A 23,280-nucleotide genomic window follows, 5' to 3' on the forward strand; every position below is an offset into this window, starting at 1 on the left:
TGTGCCACCTCTGTGAATGCAGAATTCTCAAACTGAAACGGAACTTTATAGTGAAATTTATTTATTACAGTTGTAATGAATTAAGACTCTTGAGGCTCATATTCATATTTAGAGTTCAAGTAAACATATAGAAGGTGAATGAAAAACTCACATGAAAGAGACATTGAGAAAGGAATGCTAAGTAGACCATTTCATTTCAAGGAATGTGACAATAGGTAGGTGGAAGCAAAGTAATTACCTTCTGGAAAGTAATCTTTTTTTTGTTTTGTTTTTCTGCATCCAGGTCTCTATTTCTGACATTGAAGTTGGAGTAGATTTAATGTGATCAATAGGGTATAGATCCATGTTTTCTTTCCAAAGCTGATATCTGTTTGGCTGAAATCTCTTCACAAAGATATCCATTGGAATTTCAACTACATTATTTCTGCAGGTGCACTAAAGGACAGAATGGACAGATCAGTACTGAAAACAGTGTGGCCTAGTGGAAAGAGTACATTCCTGGGAGTCAGACAACCTGGATTCTAATCCCTGTTTTCCCAATTGCTCATTGTGTAACCCTGGGCAAGTCACTTAACTTCTCTGTGACTCAGTTTCCTCAATTGAAAAATGGGGGTTAAATACCCGTTCTCCCTCCTACTTAGCCCATGAGCCCCATGTGGGACAAGGATTCTGTCCAACGTGATTATTATCTACCCCAGGGCTTAGAAGAGTGCTTGGCAAATAGTAAGCACTAAATAATAATAATGCTTTGAAGAATATCATTAACACCATAAAATTATAGCAGCAGAACTAATTATTATTCATTTCACCATTAACCAATAATATTTTATATTTTCACTTTTCCAAGAACCAGTCTTCTATTGATTGGCACAACGGATGCTAGGTGGCACCTCATGTAATTCCCATTTACAAATGGAGACCATGCGATGCAAAAATGCTAAAGTGCATGGCACGTAAAATCCTATATCAAAAGCAACTGACATGCAAGGCGACAAGTGTTAAAAGCTAATCTTAAATTCTAAAATAATGCCCTCACACAGCTGCCTTCTGTCTTTGCCATTTTTTCTTATGCTTTTTTTTTTGCTATAACACTTACTAGTGAGCCTTTGTGTGAAACACAGTAAAAGCAATTTAACAGCAAATTGATTAATGGTATTTATGGAGTGTTTACTGTGTGCAGAGCATGGAGCACAGAGCACTAAGCGGTTGGGAGAGTGCCATATAACAGAGTTGTATTGACACATTCCCTGCCTGTAAGGAACTTACACTTTTGTTTATTGGATCAAAAAACGAGAAGGGTGAGAAACCACTCTCGAGGGGAGGATCTAGCGGTAAACTTCTTTTGATCCCAACAGAATTAGATCCACAGTATTAAAGGCACACATTTATACGTGTACCTTGTGGTCAGTTAGCTCTATCAATGTTTTCATGGCATGGTTTGGATAGATTTTTGATGGCAGAATTTGGGAACATTTGACTGAAGACATGTGACTGTCTGGATAGAACCCCATAGAGTCCTGGAAGAAAATATTTTGAATGAATGAATGAAATTACCCTTACTCTGCCACTCTGAGTGTCCTACCCAATGAGGCTGACATAATGAGTGGATACTGTGTAGTCTGCCGCTGTTGAGGTTCTATGCTCTCAGGCTGAATGCCTCTCCCAAACCAGGCATCTTGCAATGTGGGCTGATGGGTACAGGGGGACTGAGTGACAGACTGTGAATGTCTCCAGGCAAATCACCACAGCAATTGCAAAAACAACTCAAGTACACATTCTTTTGGCAGTAGGACTTACTTTCCCTTCTAATCCACTGGATTCTGGGTAATGCTCACTCCAAGTGCCAAGAAACCAGAAAAGGAGTGGTAGCAGACACCATAGCCCCAGTTAAGGGAAGGAAGGAAGGAACTGAGGCCTCGGATGCAAGCTGGGGTTCTAGTGGAGGCAGATAATTCCAAGGGTGTCCCAGCAGCACTTCTAGTTGGATGCAGGGGGGAGGGTTACATTTCCCCCAGAAGGTCATTTTGAGTGGAAATGGCCATTAGAATGAAGAGCTCCTTTGAATTTCTAGATCTCCCTATCTCTTACTGCTCTTTTCACTCATCAATTCCAAATAACCTGAAGTATTCCATACTTTTCCCCCACGACTTTAATGGTCGCCCTAATACCTCGTATTGCTAGATCTTTTCTGGTAAGGCATGCACAAAGATTCTTTGTCCCATAACCACAGCTAGCCCCCCAAACTCGGATCAGGCATCTCACAGAGCCTATTACTGGTTACAGAAAAGGAGACAGAAGAATGTGCAAAACTCAAGAATATAATGTTGGTATTTGTTAAGCGCTTACTATGTGCCGAGCACTGTTCTAAGCGCTGGGGGAGATACAGGGTAATCAGGTTGTCCCACGTGAGGTTCACAGTTAATCCCCATTCTACAGATGAGGGAACTGAGGCACAGAGAAGTTAAGTGACTTGCCCACAGTCACACAGCTGACAAGTGGCAGAGCCGGGAGTCGAACTCATTACCTCTGACTCCAAAGCCCAGGCTCTTTTCCACTGAGCCACGCTGCTTCCCTACTGACAGTGGAATAATGCCTCATCCATGCTCCTCAGCCAAAGTCCCGTGCGAGTAGGTGGCTCAGCCTAATGGTCTTTCAATAGCTGATGAAGCAGCAGGAAGGAGTCTTTGGCAACTGTCTAAGAGCGTGAGTAGCCTGCTACAAGAAAGCACTGCTCACTCTAAATGGGAATGGTTCAAGGAGAGGCACCCTAAATATTGCCCACCAGGCTCACTAGGACCGTGCCTAGTGAACTTTCATCATGTGGTGCAAGAATGTATTACGTAAATAACACAGGTGTCCAGGGCCAAAATAATTCAGGGGCTAACAGGACAGGAACCCAGGGATTACGGGGGGCCCAAACACTGGGCGGTGTAGCCGCTTGCTGCAAAAGTCACTGCCACCATTACAGCCCATTACCTCATTCACACCAAAAGCTGCCTTCATGCGTGGCTGGATGGAACACACTCATCTTTCAACCCAAACCCATTCCCCCGCTGGTCTTTCCCACCACTGTAGACAACACCACCATCTCCCCTATCTCACAAGCTCGGGTCTTTGGCATTATCCTCAAATAATCTCTCTCATTCAACCCACAAATTCAATCTGTCACCAAATCCTGTGGGGTCTACTTTCACAACATTGCTAAAATCCATTCTGTCCTCTCCATCCAAATGGCTACCTTGCTAATCCAATCCCTTACCATATTCCATCTTGATCCTGCTGGCATCAGCCTCCTCATTGCCTCCCTGCTTTTTTCCTCTCCCCACTCCAGTCATATTTCACTCTGTTGCCTGGTTCATTTTTCTAAACAAAAAGTCTCCCCACTCCTCATGAACCTCCAGTGGTTGCCCATCCATCTCTACATCAAATAGAAACTCCTTACCACTGGCTTTAAAGCACTCGATCAGTTTGCCCCTCTACTCTGATAAAGAAAATTAGTTCATTGGTGTCTGCTTGCCTCCCTCCATTCACTTGTGAGCTATATGAGGAAAGGGATCATTTCTTGACTTCCACTGGATATTTCCAAATGACTGTACAATGTCCTGCACAAATGCTGCTCTACAAATGCAGTTGATAATAATGAAGGTCATGATAGGATATGAGCAAGGTTCCATGGAAAGATGTAAGAAACTGTGTGTCTGACTTTCGGTCCTCATCTTGCTGCTGATTCAATGATCTGGGGAATGACTGGGCTCTCTATGCCTCTGTTTCTTCTCTAATACGGAGAGCATACTCACCTGCTGCTGAGAATAAAACAAGTCATAGGAGTACAAGAAACTGAGGATAAACACTATGAAATACTATAAAAAGAATCATCGAAAACAGAACAAATATTAGGACTAATGTAAAATTTAATCACTTAAATCTTACCAAAATGACATATTATGGCTATGGTTTCTTAAATATCTCCTAGATTTTTGATGATGTAAAAGTATTCAGTATGCTGCATGGATGTAAAAGTTCCAAGCAATCTATTTATACAGAGATTTTTCTCCATAAATTCTTTGACACAAAACTAAAATGGAAAGCTCTACTCGCACTGCTTATTTCTATATTTTTACAATATTATCAACTGGAATTTTGAAGTAAAAACAAAAATATTAACTTTCAGAGGCCCTACAGAGAAGCATCAGTTTTCTGCTTGTCCACAGAACAGGTATTTGACAAGTGCGGAATAGGCTAGAGGCAGATATATAGAGCAGCAGAGAAGCAGCGAGCAGTCATTGTTCCTAGAATCACAGAAGGCTATATACCTTCTGATAGACTGTAGGCAATGCTACAACTACACTGAGGGACGTTTCTTTGGCATAAGTCATGGAAAGTACACAAGTACACTCACTGACAGTAATAATAAACAAATAAAAGAAAATAGCAGCTGCCTGTTCTTCTTTGAGAAGTGTGTGTTCGTAGCTTCTCATTATAAAGTTTGACGCAAAACTATTCTAAATGTCAAAAGACTGAATGCCAAAAGTTGGTGCTTTACAGACTTCTTGGAAGAACTGAGATCGACACATTTTTAGAAAACTCTTCCTCCTGTCCCCAAAAGAGAAATTTTAGAGAATTGTCTATACTGACTTCAAGATGTGGGTAAATTTTTTTCCATTCCTTTTAATCTGTTTCTTCGCTCACTTGCCTTTCACAGAATTGATGTTGGAAGAAAGCCATGGCAACAGCCAATTCATTATGTTCAACTGCTGGCCTAGATACTAAAGGATGGGAATTGGAGAATATGGGGTGTATTTTCGAACTGCCTTCAAGTCCGTGATTAAATCTGAACACTTAGTTTTACATGTACAGTTTTGGCCTTGCACTTCAATTTGCACCCTTTATTCACCCCTCCTTCAGCCCCACAGCACTTATGTTCACATCTATAATTCATTTATTCATATTAAAGTCTGTCTCCCCTGCTAAATTGTAAGCTCACTATGGGTAGGGAACACTTCTACCAACTTTGTTATATTCTATTCTCCCAAATGCTTAGTACAGTGCTCTGCACACAGTAAGCTCTCAATAAATATGATTGATTGGTACGGTTGTTAATGTTTGATTTTGCAATCCCCCATATATTAGTAACCTGAATTTAGGAAGTGTGGTACACTGTGGCTACAAAACATTAATTTATACACTAACATATAAAATGAATTAAATCTAGTAGGGTAAAAAATGATGTTTTGTTTCCCACTCTCATTACCTGGATCATCTCAAGGCAGAGTAAGTTTTCAATATAATGCTGGGAAGTTTTAAAAATATCCATCATTAAAGTGAATTATCAGTCGTGGTTAAAATTACATAGAAACTCTTTCCTAAAAGGAGTATTACCTAGAAAATTGCTTGGGGGTCGAGGCGGGGCGGGGGAGGGAAAGGGGCTTTGCAGAAGATGACCAATGAACCTTTAAAACTTATGGCATTTTGTTAAGTGCTTAATATGTGCCACACACTGTTCTAAGCACTGGGGTAGATACAAGGTAATCAGGTTGTACCACATGGGGCTCACAGCCTTAATTCCCATTTTACAGATAAGGTAACTGAGGCACAGAGAAGGTAAGTGACTTGCCCTAGGTCACACAGCAGACAAGTGGTGGTCAGGATTAGAACCCACGTCCTCTGACTCCCAAGCCCGTGCTCATTCCACTAAGCCCTGCTGCTTCTACATGACCACAAATTCGTTCATTCAATCGCATTTATCGAGTGTGTACTGTGTGCAGAGCACTGTACTAAGCGCTTGGAAAGTACATTACAGCAATAAAGAGAGACGATCCCTGCCCACACCGGGCTTACAGTCTAGAGGGGTCATGGTCATGTAGTCCTTCTATGCCGTGACCACAAATAAACATGCAGTGCCACCTTAAGGACTAGAGATTACATTCCTTCTACAACCCCACTGACCTCCTAGCTGATTCCTCTGACTATCAGTATAAGTCTGAATGATTGATTCTGGACTTTTGGGCACAGTTAAAGGCTTGGCCCAGTTCAACCTGAGGCCAGTGGCAGAAAGACACTGCATACAGCCTCAGCATACAGAAGGGCCAGTTGGAGTGGAAGAAGCTGTTGCTGGGAAATGTGCTGTATATGAGAAAGACCTTCTACTGGAAGGTCAACTCAATACCAAGTTGTTTGAAAAGTGCAGAAATAGTTTTAAGTGACCCTCTTAAAATTCTACTGTACAGCAGGGCTTCAAGTCAGAACTCAGCTGAGTTCTAATCTTTCTGATCCTAACAAAGCTGGAGACCAAAACTTCTGTTCTGAACAGTTTCCACAACTCTAACATCTCCAAATGTGTGAGGTTTGTTATTTATACTGTTATGTGGGCTAATGTGTTGTGTTTATACCACTTATTCATCTTCATTTAAACCTTTTTAAAATTTTTTTTTCCATACTATCCATTTCCAAAAGGCACAGATTAATTTCTTCTGAATAAATTCAGACTTTGCCATGCCAGGATTCAGCTACCTTATAAAGTAAAGGCAATTATAAAGCAATTTAAGGTGTGGGACTAGAATCTCCATCTTCTTGACCTGTGGGAACTCAGTTCAAACGTGTTCAGAAAACTCATGCAAAAAAAAAAAAAATGCAGTTCTGACAGTTTCCTTCAAAGGTCTTCAAAGGATTGTCTTTCAAATTATTTTTGGAATTTCCACTTTTCAACACCTAGTTTTTTGTCTGATAGAAAGGTCTAAGAAGTTCATATTTATAGATATTAAACAGCATGTCCTTGCTGTGATTTGCACAACAGAGTATGGGAATTTGAATCCAATTGTTTAGTATTAGGAGAAGTTTGAAGAAAGCCACTATACTCTGAATTTTGTTGCAGGCCATACCTTATCTAAATAATACATTTATAAAAACTGAATCTTGCTTTTTTTAACTCTAAATATTTTTTAAATAAAATATTGTTTCACAGACGCTGACATTCAAGTTCAAAGAAAGAGAGGAACTGACAATAGTTTAAGCTTTATTTTCCAACATGTTTGGGGAATGTGAGGGGCTGGTTAAATAAATATGCAAGATAACTAAATGTAAGTGCTGCCCAGCTGGGATGTTGCATAATAATCACAAAGAGGGTTTGAATAAAGTTCCTTGACAAGTTCCAGAAAGATCTGAATTTATGGGAGAAGCCAGTTTGCTTATCACATTAGCAGGAGACCAAACCTGCTAGGATCAGAGGGCTACATATAAAAAGCAAAGAGGACTCAGGTAAAGTCCCTCTTAATCACAGAAAGGTCTTAGAGAAGTAGACATCACATTGAACTCTGGTCATGTCTACTTCCAGCTATTACAGTAGGACTGTTTGCTGACCCAATTAGGAAAATTTTGTTTGCTGAAAATGTTGGAGGAAAAATACTTTTGCAAATTACATTAGCAGAACAGCAAACCCGAGTGCAGTAAACTTGAAATTGGAGAAAAGTTGTGTACTGATAGACAACAGGCTAAAGCCAGTTTGCATATCAGGTTGCAGAGATTTCACACCTACCCACCAGGGAGGACTCAAAATCCTAGCTCCTTCTCAAAGGAATTAGTTGACCAGATCTACCTTCGTAAGGGTCAAAATCCAGTCTTCTGATTAGTAATATACCAATAACAAAGCTTTTACTGTGCATATTGCTTATCCTTTCCCCTTCAACGTTTTTGTTAAATAAGACCCCCCAGATCATTTGAATCAATCACACTTCTGACAATATGTATGCAATAGGCACGGGCAAATCTTACTGAGGATCACAATCTAACAATACTACAAAGGCTAGGCAAAGTAGAAGCACTTAATTCCTGTTAATCTCCATTGGGCAGAGAGAACAAAAGCAAACAACATTAAGAACACCCGTTCTGTTTGCTGATCCAAAACAAATATAATCAAAGGAATAGGCAGCGTTCCAAAGAGGTAGTCCTGTACCAACTTCCAATTTCATGAGGAATCAGAGAAGTTTGATTAATTAAGGCAGCTGCGTAAAATGGGGGTCACTGGAAGAAAAGAGTTGGTAAAGATCCTTGATATTACTAGTGTCTTCAGTTCCAAGTCCTTGCTCTCAATCTCACTCTCATAGCCACCCCAAAGGTTGTGACTTTACATATGATATTCATAAAGCTGGATTATCTTATACTTGCTGGCCTATTAACAATGCTTACAAGTCCCAATCTTGCTTGTTAGTTTTAGGCATCAGGGCCTGGCTGAACTTTGTATGTTCTTTCTTACTGACCCAATAATATAATTCATATCTGCCTTCAGTTGCAAAGGCTATCTGGTAAGCTATCCATATGGATGGGAAAGGTAGAAAAGTAGAGGCTTTGGAGTCATCTTTGATGGAGTTGAAAGAGCCTGAGGAGAAGCTGGGTCTAGAGAGGAAGTCAGGTGTTTGAGGTGGAAAGAAATCAACATAATAAGCTTCAAGCAGAAGGGGAAGGCAGGAGGAGCAGAGATGCAAAATAGGAAAGTAAACTTAGGGTAGTAAAACCAAGCTTGTGAAAAAAGCAAGACTTAGTCCCAAAATGTTCTGGAAAGCAGAAGTTACAAGAGAAAGTGCTGTGGTGGAAAAAAAGGACTAACTTGGGTATTAGAAGGGAAGGAACTGTAAAAAAAAAAAAAGTGCCATGACCTCCATAATATCCTTCTTGCCAAGACCAACGACCTCTACTCCATCCCAATCCTCCTCGACCTCTCAGCTGCCTTCTACATTATGGACATTCTCACCCCTCCTCTTGGAAATATTATCTAACCTTGGCTTCACTGACATTGTCCTCTCCTGGCTCTCCTCTTCACTCTCTGGCTGCTCCTACTCAGTCTCTTTCACGGGCTCAGCCTCCCTCACTCTAACTGTGGGAGTCCCTCAAGGATCAGTTCTGGGGCCTCTTCTATTTTCCACCTAACTCCACTGCCTTAGGGAATTCATTTGCTCCCAAGGCTTCAACTACCAAAGTTCAACTTCAGCTATCAAAAACTCCTCATCATTGGCTTTAAAGCAGTCCATCACCTTGCCCCGTCCTACCTCGCCTCACTTCTCTCCTTCTACAAACCAGCCCACACACTTTGCTCCTCTAGTGTTCACCTTCTCACTGTGCCTCAATCTCACCTGTCTCATCCCGACCCCTGGCCCACATCCTGCCTCTGGCCTGAAACGCCTTCCCTCCTCAGTTTCATGCATTCATTCAATCGTATTTATTGAGCGCTTACTGTGTGCAAAGTACTGTACTAAGCACTTGGGAGAGTATGAATCCAACAATTACTTCCCCACCCCAAAGCTTTACTGAAGGCACATCTCCTCCAAATGGCCTTCCCAGACTAACTCCCAGTTTTCCTCATCTCCCATTCCCTTCTGCGTTGCCCTGACTTGCTCCCTTTGCTCTTCCCCCCACCCTCCCAGCCCCACAGCACTTGTGTATATATCTGTAATTTTATTTATTTGTACTGTGTCTGTCTCTTTGGCTCTAGACTGTGAACTCGTTATGGGCTGGGAATGTCACTTTTTATTGTGGTATTGTATTTTCCCAAGTGATCGATACAGTGCTCTGCACACAGTAAGCATTTAATAAATACAGTTCAATGAATGAGTGAATGAGCTATGAGGATTCTAGCCCTGAATCTTTTTTTCTCTGAAGTCTCGTATTTCCTCTTGCCTTCAGAACATCTCTACTTGGATGACCTGCCAACACCTCAAACTTAACATGTCCAAAACGGAACTCCTGCTCATCTTCCCCTATAAACCCTGTCCTCCCCATGATTTTCCCATCACTGTAAACAGCACCACCACCTTCCCTGTCTCACAAGCCTATAACTTTGGCATTATTCTCAACTCATCTCTCTCGTTCAATCCACATATTCAATCTGTCACCGAATTCTGTTGGCTCAACTTTCACAACATCGCTAAAATCTGCCCTTTCCTCTCCATCCAAACTGCTACCATGCTAATACAAGCACTTATCCTATCCCACCTTGATTACTGTGGCAACCTCTTTGCTGATTTCCTTGCCTCCTGTCTTCCCCCCCCCCACCCATATCTCATTCTGCTGCCCAGATCATTTTTCTAAAAAATGCTCACTCCATGTTTCTCCATTCCTCAAGACCCTGCAGTGGTTGCCCACTCACCGCTGTAGCAAACAGAAATTTCTTACCACTGGCTTTAAAGCACTTTATCACTTTTCCCCCTCCTACCTCACCTTGCTGATTTCCTATTATAAACCAGCATGTTCACTTTGCTCTTCTAACCTGAACATACTCACTCTTAGTCGATCTTGTCTATCTTGCTGCTGACCATTGCCCATGTCCTCTAGCCTCTGCCCTGGAACTTCCTCCCCACCTTCAGAACTTTAGTAAAATCTCGTCTCCTCCAATAAACCTTGTTTAAGCCCTCATTTCCTCTACTCCCTCTTTCTTCTGCATCACCTTTGCGCTTGAACCCACCCTCAATCCCACAACACTTATGTAGATAACTATAATTTATTTTGATGTCTGTCTCTCTCTCTACACCGTAAGCACCCTGTGGGCATGGAGTGTGTCTACCAATGCTGTTATATTGTACTCTCCCCCTAAGCGTTTAGTACACTGCTCTGTATACAGTCAGTGCTCAATAACTATGATCCACTGATTTAATAGAGGAAGAAAATGATCAGTATTAGGAACAAAAATTCAGAAGCAGCTGGAAATTGTAAACCATCACTACCACCTAGTCAGATAAATGTAGGCATGCTGGATATGTAGGAGGAATTGAGTGAACAATGCTTAAGTAAAAAGTGATCACAAACAGAAAGTCAGAAAAGGGTGGAGGTGGAAGAGGAAGTCCATAGAATGAATACTATGTCAACTGAAGAGTAAAAGGAACACAATCAAATTTGTAATAAAATATCTAAGAGGGTTGCTTTGGAGATGCTTGTATGGTCTAGTAGAAAGAACAAGGGCCTGGACGTCAGAGGACCTGGGCTCTAATCTTGGTTCCACCACTTGCCAGCTGTGACCTACCAGCTGTGTGACCTTGGGCAAGTCACTCAACTTCTCTGTGGCTCTGTTGTCTCATCTGTTAAATGGGGACCAATGATCCACCATCATTTTGGTTGGGTATTTGTGTATATAGAGAAGCAGCGTGGTTCAGTGGAAAGAGCCCAGGCTTAGGAGTCAGAGGTCATGGGTTCGAATCCTGGCTCTGCCACTTGGCAGCTGTGTGACTGTGGGCAAGTCACTTCACTTCTCAGTGCCTCAGTTACCTCATCTGTAAAATGGGGATTGCCTCAGTTACCTCATCTGTAAAATGGGGATTAACTGTGAGCCCCACGTGGGACAACCTGATTACCCTGTATCTGCCCCAGTGCTTAGAACAGTGCTACGCACATAGTAAGCGTTTAACAAATACCAACATTATTATTATATCATCTATACCTACGTTTATTGGTTGCTTCAGTGATAAATACAGGATTAGTGGAATGATTGCTGGAAACAACTGAAATAGAACATAAGTTCTATCATACCAGGTGAAGTTCAAGAAGGTTGTGGAAAACCAACTAAGCTTGCAGTGAACTACTGTACTTCATTTGTTTCTTGGTCATTTCTCTAACACTTATCAGTGATCATTAGTACTTCATGGGAAATTAATTTGCACTGCTTAAAATCAGTGTGCAGTAAACAATGAATTTTAAGTAGTCCTAACTGATTCAATCAATACTATTGTATTTGCTCACATAATTACCACCTGTTTTTGCATAACTTTTGCAACCCAAATATAGGAAAAGGGCTATTACAAGGGCTCATATAAGGATTAAATCTAGCAGTATGGGGAGCAAGATTAAAAAAAAACAAGGAGGTGGAGGGAAAGTAGAGAGAAGAAAAAGAAAGGTTAGATTGCGTCTTGGGCCTATTGCTCTCTCTAAATGCCACATGCAGTAGGCACTCAATGAATAAATCTGTCCTTTCTTTTCTTCCTACCCCTGCTGTGTGACCTTGGACAAGTCAGTTAACCTCTCTGTGCCTCAGTTTCCTCATCTATGAAAGGAGGATCCAATGCCTGTTCTCCCTCATACTTAGATTGCGAATCCCATTTGGGACAGGAATTATGTCCAACCTGATTATCTTGAACCTATCTATGGCAGCACTTAAAAAATATAACAATGACTATTCATTCAATCATTCAATCGTATTTATTGAGCGCTTACTGTGTGTACAGCGCTGTACTAAGCACTTGGGAGAGTACAATACAACAATAAACAGACACATTTCCTACCCACAACGAGCTTACATTCTAGAAGGGGGGAGACAGACATCAATGCAAATGAATAATTTACAGATAAGTATCTAAGTGCCGTGGGACTGGGAGGGGGGAAGAACAATGGGAGCAAGTCAGGGCAACTCAGAAGGGAGTGAGGGAAAAGGAAAGGTGGGGTTGAGTCTCAGAAGGCCTCTTGGAAGAAATGTGCCTTCAGTAAGACTTTGAAGGAGGGGAGAGTCATTGTCTGTTGGATTTGAGACTGTGAGCTCGTTGTTGGGCAGGGATTGTCTCTATCTGTTGCCGAATTGTACATTCCAAGCACTTAGTACAGTGCTCTGCACACAGTAAGTACTCAATAAATACGATTGAATTAATGAATTTGAGGAGAGAGGGCATTCCAGGTCAGTCAATGGCATTTATTAAGCGATTATGTGCAGAACACTGTACTAAGCACTTGAAAGAGTACAATACAAGAGAGTTGGCAGACACGTTCTCTGATTATTATTATATATGAATAAAAAGCAATTCTCTTTTAGGGGAACCAAAGGAAATTGACACAGCTTTCATGTAAGGTGCAAATATCATATTTTTAAAGTACACCATGGGCTTTTTGAACTTGAAACTCAGTAACAGTGAAAACATTAACAGCACCATGTCAGAAACAATGCAAGGTATATATTGGGTAAACTCCGTCTCCTGATACTGGAACGTGAAAAACAACCTGCATTCTGATTAAAGTTAACTAGACAAAAAGTGCCTTCAGGAAGAGAAGTATAATTTACATCAAGGCTTTCTACTATTAACAATATGGTGCTCAGAAATTTGACACCATGTAATAATAAAAAAGCTCTCATAACTTGGTGGGAAGCAAATTTCAAAAATTATGACAGCACACAAATACTTTTTTCAGATACGCATCCTTATAAGACTATGGAGCGAGGCTATAGTAAATCATTCAATGTCTCGCATTCCCTTTTGGTAAGACCTACTCATTCACATGTGCGAGCAAGGACAGGTCTATCACTATTATTATCTTTTCAGTAAATTACCATATCACTAGTAAGTGGCAGGAATATTCTACTTTTCTCCTTGACTCTGTTATTACTTGCATACAATGGTAAAAATGTTAAATAAAGCAGGAAAGAAAACAAATTTCATGCCATGGAGAGGGGGAGGATTGTTTTGTAATGCTTGAATCTCAACTTGGCCAAACTATGAGTACGCCCTTAAAAGGTCGTAAATAGAGAAGCCAAGAAGCCTGTCTTGCAAAAGAAGATTTCGGGAAAGAATGAGGAGTACAAAAAAAGAAAATTGATATTTAGATACCCATTCACCAAAATGCCTACAATACCAGTCAGCAAGCTTCAAGCCCATCTTCATCAAAATTGAACAATGCAAGTTAGGTTATGGCTGTGTTAGAAGGATAAATGTAGTTTTTTGAAGGACGACAAAGCAAAATTTGACTTCCAGGATACAAAAGGACTCCCCATCCAATGGTGATCCCAACACTCAGATTTAATAGGCAGTTGTCACAGATGGGTTTCAGCAAGGCATATTTACCAGATAATGAGCCTCGTGGTTGGGAAAAAAACAAGCTGACCATGCAGAGTGTCTACTCAGGCACTCACCCAAACAAACGTCAAGCAGAACAGCCCAGAGGCAACAGAGCGAAGAGGCAAAAGCTGTCTTAGTCTCCCATCTTTATACACCCGTTGTCTTTGTTAATCAGACACTTACCATTCACACCTTGTATCTCCACTCATCATGGTCTAGAGCCCTACTCCTGTAGACTGGGTCTCAACTGGCTCCAGGTCTTCCCTCCTTGTTGACTCCTTAAGGATTCTACCCACTGTTCTTTCTTTGGGTGGAAGAGGGTTTTCCCTCAGGCCAGAGTCGTGTTGGGAGGGACTCTGTGCCCCACCAGCAGTTCCCTGGTGACTCTCAACTCTGACACAGGCCCCCTCTCAGTATTCAGTGCTGGTCTGTGAGGGCTTCCAATTTCAATTTTTTTCCTTTTTTTTTTTACGCAAGTCGCATCTTCTCCATTATCAAATCATTTTTGCACCAGCGAACTAATCAGCTCTCCCCCTCCTATTTTATCTCGCTGATCTCCTACCACAACTCAGCTCATACACTTGGCTCATCTAATGCCAACCTACTCACTGTACCTCAATCTTGTCTGTCCCACCATGGACCTCTTGCCCGCATCTTCCCTGTGGCCTGGAACTCCCTTCCACTTCATATCTAATAGGCCATCACTCTTCCCATCTTCAAAACTCTCCTAAAACCACATCTCCTCCTACAGGCATCACCTGACTATGCCTTCATTTCCCCTATCTGCCCTTCCCTCTGCATCACCTAGGCACTTGGCTATGTACTCCTCAAGCAGTTTGATACTCACCCCACCCCCAGCCCCACAGCACTTATGTACATATCTGTATACTCTGCCATTTCCCCTGTCTGTAATTTTAATATCTACCTTTTAAACTTTGAGCCCAGGTTTGGGTGTCAGAGGTCGTGGGTTCTAATCCCTCTTCTGCCACTTGCCAGTTGTGTGACTTTGGGCAAGTCACTTAACTTCTCTGGGCCTCAGTTCCCTCATCTGTAAAATGAGGATGAAGCCTGTGAGCCCTACATGGACATCCTGATAACCTTGTATCTACCCCAGCGCTTAGAACAGTGCTTTGTACATAGTTAAGCGCCAAACGAATGCCGTTATTATTATTATTACCTCCCCCTCTAGACTGTAGGCTTGTGGGAAGGGATGTGTCCCAACTCCATTGCATTCTACTCTCCCAAGTAGTTAGTACAGTGCTCTGCACACAATTAAGTGTTCAATAAATACCATGGATTGAGCGATTGGTTTTACATATGGATTTACATACCGAACTATTTGAACACTTCTTCCTAATATCTGTACATTAACTTAAGTTTGCCTCCCCTTGTGATCAGGGCTCATGCTTTCTACCTTTATCCTATTCTCCCTAGTGCTTATTACATTGCTCTGCACATAACAGGCACTCAACAGGTACTATTGATTGATAAGCAGTAGTAATGGTATCGAGTCCTAAGTAGCCTCTCTTTTAAGTCATCATTTTTAAATTCTTCCCGCTCAAAGCAGTATACAAAGTAATTGGTCACCAAAGATCTCCCTCTTGCCAAATCCAATGGCTTCTACTCCACTCTAATCCTACACAAACTTTCAGCTGCCTTTGATACTGTGGACAACCCCTTACTCCTAAAAACATTATCCAAATTTGGCTTCACTAACACTGCCCTCTCCTTGTTCTCCTTCTATCTCTCTGGCTGCTCATCCTCAGTTTCTTTCATAGGCTCCTCCTCTGCCTCCCATCCCCTAATGGTGGGAGTCCTTCAAGGTTCAGTTGTGGGTACCCTTCTATTCTCCATCTACATCCACTCCCTTGGAGGACTCAGTTGCTCCCATGGCTTCAATTACCATCTCTCTGCAGATGATTTCCAATGCTACATCTTTAACTATGATCTCTCTTTCTCCACAGTCTCATACTTCCTCCTGCCTTCAGGATATCTCTACCTGGATGATCCACTGATACCTCAAACTTAACATGCCTAAAACAGAACTCCTCATCTTCCCAACCAAACTCTATCCTCCCCCTGATTTTCCCATCACTGTAAACAGCACCGCCATCTCCCCCATCTCATAAGCCCATAGCCTTAGTGTTATTCTTGACTCCTCTCTCTCATCCAACCCAAATATTCAATTTGTCACCAAATCCTGTCGGTTCAACCTTCATAATATTGTTAAAATCTGCCCTCTCCTATCCACCAAAACCCAAACCCAAACCCATCCAAGCACTTATCCTATCCTGCCTTGATTACTGCATCAACCTCTTTGCAGAACTCCCAGCCTCCTGTCTCTCCCCACTCCTATCCATACTTCACTCTGCTGCTCGGATCATTTTTCTACAAAACTGTGCACTTTGTGTTTCCCCCACAAGAACCTCCACCGGTCGTCCATCCACCTCTGCATCACACAGAAACTCCTCACCATCTATGTACTCTTCAAGTAGTTTCAAGCACATGATCACCTTGTGCCCTCCTATTTTACCTTACTGATTTCCTTCTACAACCCAGTATGTTTACTTTGCTCCTCTAAATGCCACCCTACTGACCATACCTCCGTCTTGTCTATCTTTATGTCATCTTTGCCTGCTTCCTGCCTGAGGCCTGGAATTCCCTCCTCCTTCATATCCGACAGACCATCACTCTCCCCACCTTCGAAGGTTTTTCAAAATCCCATCTCCTCCAAGAGGCTTTCCCCACCCAATTGAGCCCTCATTTCCTCTACTCCCTTTCCCTTCTGTGTCACTCTTGCACTTGGATTGTTTTGTCAGCCCCCAGCACTTATGTACAAATTGTACAGTGCCCTGCTCATGCTAAGCACTCGATAAATAATATTGATGATGATATCCCTAATTCATTTATATTAATGTCTCTCTCCCCCTCCAGGTTACAAATTCCTGAGGGCAGGGAATGTGTCTACCAATTCTGTTGTACTGTACTTTCCCAAGTGCTTAATACAGTCTGACAGTAAGCGCCCAATAAATACCACCGATTAAAGTCAATTTTGCTCATTAAAATACTTCCTGCTCATTAAGAGATTAATCCACACATAAAGCCAAGCAAAGAGAGAATGCTGAATTTGTCCCACTCCCCTTTAAAACAATGAAGAGAAAGAATGTCGAGGATCTACACCAGCAGACAGTGTTTAGTGCAGGTGTCAACAACTGTTGGCAAACATCAGTAGGCATGTCAGAGGATGAGCTGCCAAGGCTGTCGGGGCACCAATATCCTCACTTCCAGTGCCTCAAGTTAAAGAAGCAGGACTCCTGGCAGAGGTGGGAAATGGGATTATGGGCCTTAAAGCAAGGGCAAGCGGTGGTGGGAAAAGAGCTAAGACAGTTGGCAGCAGCCTGAGGAGGGAGAGTTTCAGCTGCTTTAGTGGCACACCACCACTTCCATTGGTTAGCATCTATTTTCACACACACCATGTTCAGTTTCAATCAATATGGATTTATGAGGCTGTACTCCAACTTTAAAAACAAGCTATTTAGCGCTTTATTTATGTAGCATCATGGATGAGCATATCTCAAAGCGTTTTTACCCATAAGTACTATTTCTCTTGCCTGATTGAGGGAAAAGGCATTGACATGATCTCTCCATAGAAAGAGGGACTGGAACAGGGTCAACTCAGTTATCTTTCTTTGTCAGAAAGGGACAGGGAGAGAGGAAGGTGGCAGTCTGAACTCATATAAATGCAGAGTGGAAGGAAGAAGAATTTACCATTAAAAATCTTTAGGCAGAAGTAAGCACTTAGTACAGTGCTCTGCACACAGTAAGCGCTCAATAAATATGATTGAATGAATATAACTCCACTAGGTCAATCCCATATTCAATCCTGAATATGACTTAGAGGTATTGTTCTGTTTACAATATGCAAAAACCTATGTATCAAACCAAATATGTAAATACACATTTTACAGTGAAAATGGTTGTAATGGTCTACCTCTTTCCTTTGTTCACATATATTTTTATGTAACCTACATAAAGACTGGCAGGAACCCAGAACATAATCATAAATATAGCTCATAAGAATTCAATTTTCTGTCTGGCATTAAAACCATTTTGAAATAATTCAATCTTACACCACCCAACTGATGCCAAAAACACATCTGTAGGCTTCCATATAAAAACAAAAATAAAGGTTATTCATATGAATATGTAATGAGTTCTTGTTCTAAATGTCTGATGCTCTATCAATTGTCAGGAAATAAATGTATGGCAGCATTATGTGCTATCTTCAGTAGGAACATATCTGAACTGCTACATATGTCTATTACAAAAAATCCAAAAACTGTTCTTCGCTAGTGTTTGACAGGCTAAATTAAAGGGGAGAACTAGGTTTCACAGAAAAGGACAAAAATCAATGCTAAATAGACTTCAGAATGTTCTAATTCTGTGAGAAAAAAATGTTTGCTGGAAAATTCAGCATACTGCCATCTAAAATATTAATATCAATTTCTTCCCCCTCTTTCCTCTTACAGTGTAAGTGATAAGTTTTCCTTCTAAGAAGTGGAGTAATTAGGCCTGACCCCCATCAAAGACTATTTTTTCATCATGGTGACACTGACATTAAAACGACAATTTCTTCACCGAAAACCTTTCAAATCTATCAGAGATAACTGCAATTTGATTCACCATGTTTTAAGTGCATTCTTCTTACCTTGTTTGCTGATTGTCGAAGCTTTTTGAAACCAAATTAAGTCCACCTATTGCTTTGATGCAAGCTAAAAACTAGTCACACTACCGTGCAATGGATGAAACAGCACAATCACCTTCTAGGGAACAGGCTGGAACATAAACTTACAACAACACCAAGGTCAAAGAAAAGAAAAAGCTGAGCTTTGCTGTGGAGTGGTGAAAATTTCATAGAAAGGGTTTCACCTGTCCCTGTTTACATCAAAATTCAGGGATCTTTTAAATTGTTTTTGTATATGTGCATACATATACATGAGAGGGATAAATTAGGTTAAATAATAATAATAATTCATTAATATCGAAAAGGAGTTTGTGTTCACTTTATCAGTGTGTATTATCAAGATGCCAAAGTATGGCTGTTCCAGAATAAATGTCCAGAGAAATACGGAGCTCCTGATGCTTATACACCTTAACTCTTATAAATATTCTTGACATAAATCGACTTACATTTGATTATGGACTGACCTATTTTTCCATCCATACTTTTGCTAAGTGCATCATCAAATGTAAGTTAATAAGGAGAAGGAATGACAGAAGGATATTCCAACAGCTCCTTTATGGAGAGCCTAAACTGGGAGACCAAAAACAAGGTGGACAGAGGAAATATTGTAATATGAGAATAGAACAAAGGCTTAGATAATGCTGCAAAAACTGTGAATCAATTCAATCAATCCATATACCATTTATGGTATACTTACTCTGTGCAGGGCACTGTAATAAGCTACTGGGGGTGGGTTGGGGTACACTAGAGTTACTACAACCAATCCTTGCCTTTGGGGAGTTTACACCTACCAGGAGAGACTGACACTAAATAAAGGAGCAGCATGACCCGTGGGAAAGAATATGGTCCTTGGGAATCAAAGCGACTGGGTTCTAATCCCAACTCTGCCTACTGTGTGACCTTGGACAAGTCACTTAACTTCTCTGAGCCTCAGATTCCTCATCTGTAAAACTATCAATGGTTTTTATTGAGTACTTCCTACTACTACTAATGACAATTGTAGTAGTTGTTAAGCACTTACTATGTGCTAAGCACTAGACTAAGCATTGATTCAATCATATTTATTGAGCGCTTACTGTGTGCAGAGCACTGTACTAAGTGCTTAGAAAGTACAATTCAGCCACAACTAGAGACAATCCCTCCCCACAACGGGCTCTGAGTTAGCTACAAACTAAGCAGGTCCCAAATGGAGTTCAGGGTCTAAGTAAGAGGAAGAACAGGTTTTGAATCCCCATTTTCCAAATGAGGGAACTGAGGTACAGAGAAGTTAAGTGACATGCTCGAGGTAATAATAATAATGTTGATATTTATTAAGCGCTTACTATGTGCAGAGCACTGTTCTAAGCGCTGGGGGAGATACAGGGTAATCAGGTTGTCCCACGTGAGGCTCACAGTTAATCCCCATTTCACAGATGAGGGAACTGAGGCACAGAGAAGTGAAGTGACTTGCCCACAGTCACACAGCTGACAAGTGGCAGAGCCGGGAGTCGAACCCATGACCTCTGACTCCGAAGCCTAGGCTCTTTCCACTGAGCCACGCTGCTTCCAGCGTGCTGAGGTCACGCAGCAGGTAAGGGGTGGAGCCAGGATTACAACCCAGGTCCTCTGTCTCCCAGGCCCATGCACTTTCCACTAGGCCCCGCTGATTCCCATGTGCAAAGCACTATACCAAGAGCTTCAGAGAGGGTAGACACAATCCTTGCTCACAAGAAGCTTACAGACTAGAAGAATCTGAATCTGTTCTCCCACTCTCTTCTATAGTAAGCCCCATGTTGGACAGTGACTGTGTCTGATCTGCTTATACTCTATCAACCCCAGAACTTAATACAGGGCTTGGCACATAGTAAATGTGCAATACATACTACTATCATTATTATCATCACTATTATTACATGGTAGGCAGGAGGAAGAAATAGCACATAAAGACACTGGCATCCTTGAGAACAATGATAAGCACTAGGACCAGCATGATACTGATTTGGTTGGAAAGGATCAGGTGGATTCTGCAGATCTTGTGAAGGAAGAACCAGCAGAATTTGGCAACAGAATGAATATGGGGAATCTAAGGAGAGGGAGGAGTCAAGAATAAGTCCAAGGTTCCAGGCTTGGGAGATGGGGAGGATGGTCGTGTTGTTAACAGTGCTGCCATCACTTTCTTGTCTTTCCCGCCGATTCCCTCGCCCACATCCTGCCTTTGGCCTGGAACTCCCTCCCCCTTCACATACAACAGGTGATCACTCTCCCCACCTTCAAAGCCTTATTAGAATCACATCTTATCCAAGAGGCTTTCCCTGACTGAGCTTCACCTACTCCCTCTCCCTTCTGCATCACTTGTGCTTGGATCTGTACCTTTGATGTGCTTAATATTCACCCCACCTTCAGGTCCCCAGCATTTATCTTAATGTCCATATCCCCCTCTAAACTGTAAGCTCCTTGAGGGCAGAGAACATGTCTATCAACTCTGTAATAGTGTACTCTGTAATAGTGTACTCTGCCCAGCATTTAGTACAGTGCCCTGCACATGGTAAGCACTAAGTAAATACCACTGATTAACAGTGATGGGAACGTTAGGTGGGGAGGATTTGGGAGGAAAGACTTGGAGCTCAGTTGTGGACATGTTGAGCTTGAAGTGCTAGGGAGACATCCACGTAGAGATGTCCTGGTGGCAGGAGGAGATGTGAGAATGCAGAGAGAGACTAGTGGGGTAGATCTGGGGTAGACCTGAAGCCATGAGAGTGAATGAGCCTTCCAAGGGAGTTGATTAGAGTCAATTGCGAATGACAGACCAGTACTGTGTCCTAGTATTAAAAAAGGAGTGGCTCTTTTTGAACAAAACCTTCAAAAGGAACAGGGCACAATGAGACAAAGGAGAAAACAGAGTCAGGCACTGAGAATTTTAAACATAACCTAAGAGACGGCTTTTCTGTGTGCACAGTGAGGACCCCTACTTAGCCTTTTCAGTTATACATACACTCATAAGTGAATTTTACCATCAGTGCCATCTTCTAGGCCAACTACATATTTTGCTATCAACTCTAGCAGTTTGTGAATGGCGTGTGTGGGTCAGCTTTCCCAGTTAGACTGGAAGCTCCTTGAGGGCAAGGCCCATGACTTTTACTCAATTGTACTCTCTCTAGACCTTAATACATTGTTCTGTTCGTGGTAGGTGCTCAATACATACTGATGACCAATTGATTGATAGTGCTGTCCAACCTTCTCCATGGCTGTGAGGCCCGGATTCTGAGACACCATATCTGTCTCTTGGGGCGATTTCATCAGCTTCATTTACCCCTTAGGAGACATCCCTTTAAAGTTTTGCTTCATTGTATCTTAAGTGTTTCTTTTGTTTACTCTGTTTGCAGGTATTCTTTTGTTGCTCATTTTTCTTACGTGCCCCACCCAGCAAAGGTATGATAATAATGTTTTCAATATGTCTTGCTAATTGCTGTTAAGTACAGTAGCCCACTTTGATGATGTTGATCAGAAGTGTGACATCTGTTTGTGCAGGATCATACTAAGGATAATGATTGCTGAATAAATAGTCCCAAGTATATACACTCTAATACTAGTTACTAACTCTGAGCTTGTTTTCAGGCATCCTTTAATGCACCCGCAAATTTAAACCAGAATCGTAGATCATGGAAAAAAAAAGAAAGGTTGATAGGTATTTAAATACATTTTACCCTCTTTGATGCAAAGAATATAACATCAAAATAGCAATTAACTATATATTGACCAAGGAAAAGATAATATATTCTAATGATATTCTTATACATATATATACACGCATTTAAACATCTAATCTAAAATACCATATTACTTTTTTAAAATGTCTAATCTAAAATACCACACTACTTCAATATCTGAACCTAAAGTACTCTTTTGAAAAAAATTAATAAAATTTTCAGAAATAGCAACCTGCACCCTGAGAGATAGAGAATTACTTAGTCTCCCAAAATGAATGGCACATATGAAAAGATAATGTTAAGTTATTTTCATTGAACTAGAAAGGAAACTATAGATCCAATTCCAAAGTAAAACTCTTTCTTTATACTGGATTTTTTCCAATCATTCAGTAAACTAAACTTCTTTATTCCGAGAGCCAGGCTGTTTGAAGATTGAAGATTTCCATCTTTTCTTTCCTTTCATAGTCCATTTTTGCTGCTATGAAATATGGAAAAATGGTTTAATTTAATTGTGACTTGGGCATCAGCAGCAACAGTGGCTCATGTCAGTCATCGACTGGAGGTATTCTTCCAAGGCAGAAAAAAGCTGACATAGCAAACTACTACCCCCATATCTGCATTAGAGACTTATTCTCAACTAAATGAGAGAATCTGAGGAGAAAACAGCATTTCCTAAACTGATGTAATACGTTAACTGTTAATAATTTCATTTTTTAGATCATTTTGGAATACCTTCATGTATGCACACCTCACACAATCCTAGTTTTCTCTTTCTACTCTACCTAAAGATGGGCAGAGGAAGAGTTTATTGGGAAGTAAGAGTAGCAGAGAATCTTGAAGAGAAATTACTAAGTCAGTGCTGAGATTGCCATTAAGCTGAATATTTTTTGTCAAATGATGCAAAGAAATGAAAATTTCAATTGACTGAGAGCCACTCTGCTGACAATAGTAGAACTACTTAGTTACAACGGGTTTCTGTACTTTCTATTCTGGTATATTTAGTTGCTTTACCTCTCCCCCACTGCCCCCCAAAAATTATAATAAATACAATCAA

The 23,280-nt window shown here is 41.2% G+C and overlaps 1 protein-coding gene across 5 annotated transcripts in view; it reads right to left on the reverse strand.

The window, feature by feature from the left end:
- KDM4C (lysine demethylase 4C) overlaps window positions 1-23,280 on the reverse strand; it is a 233,028-nt gene that overhangs the window by 13,301 nt on the left and 196,447 nt on the right. For all 5 annotated transcript variants that reach the window (XM_029054687.2, XM_029054686.2, XM_029054688.1 and 2 more), the window contains one exon: window positions 239-435. In XM_029054687.2, coding sequence (XP_028910520.1) covers window positions 239-435 — 197 coding nt within the window. The remainder of the gene's footprint in view (window positions 1-238; window positions 436-23,280) is intronic.

Source organism: Ornithorhynchus anatinus, chromosome X5 (genome assembly GCF_004115215.2).
Source record: "Ornithorhynchus anatinus isolate Pmale09 chromosome X5, mOrnAna1.pri.v4, whole genome shotgun sequence".
NCBI classification, from domain to species: Eukaryota; Metazoa; Chordata; class Mammalia; order Monotremata; family Ornithorhynchidae; genus Ornithorhynchus; species Ornithorhynchus anatinus.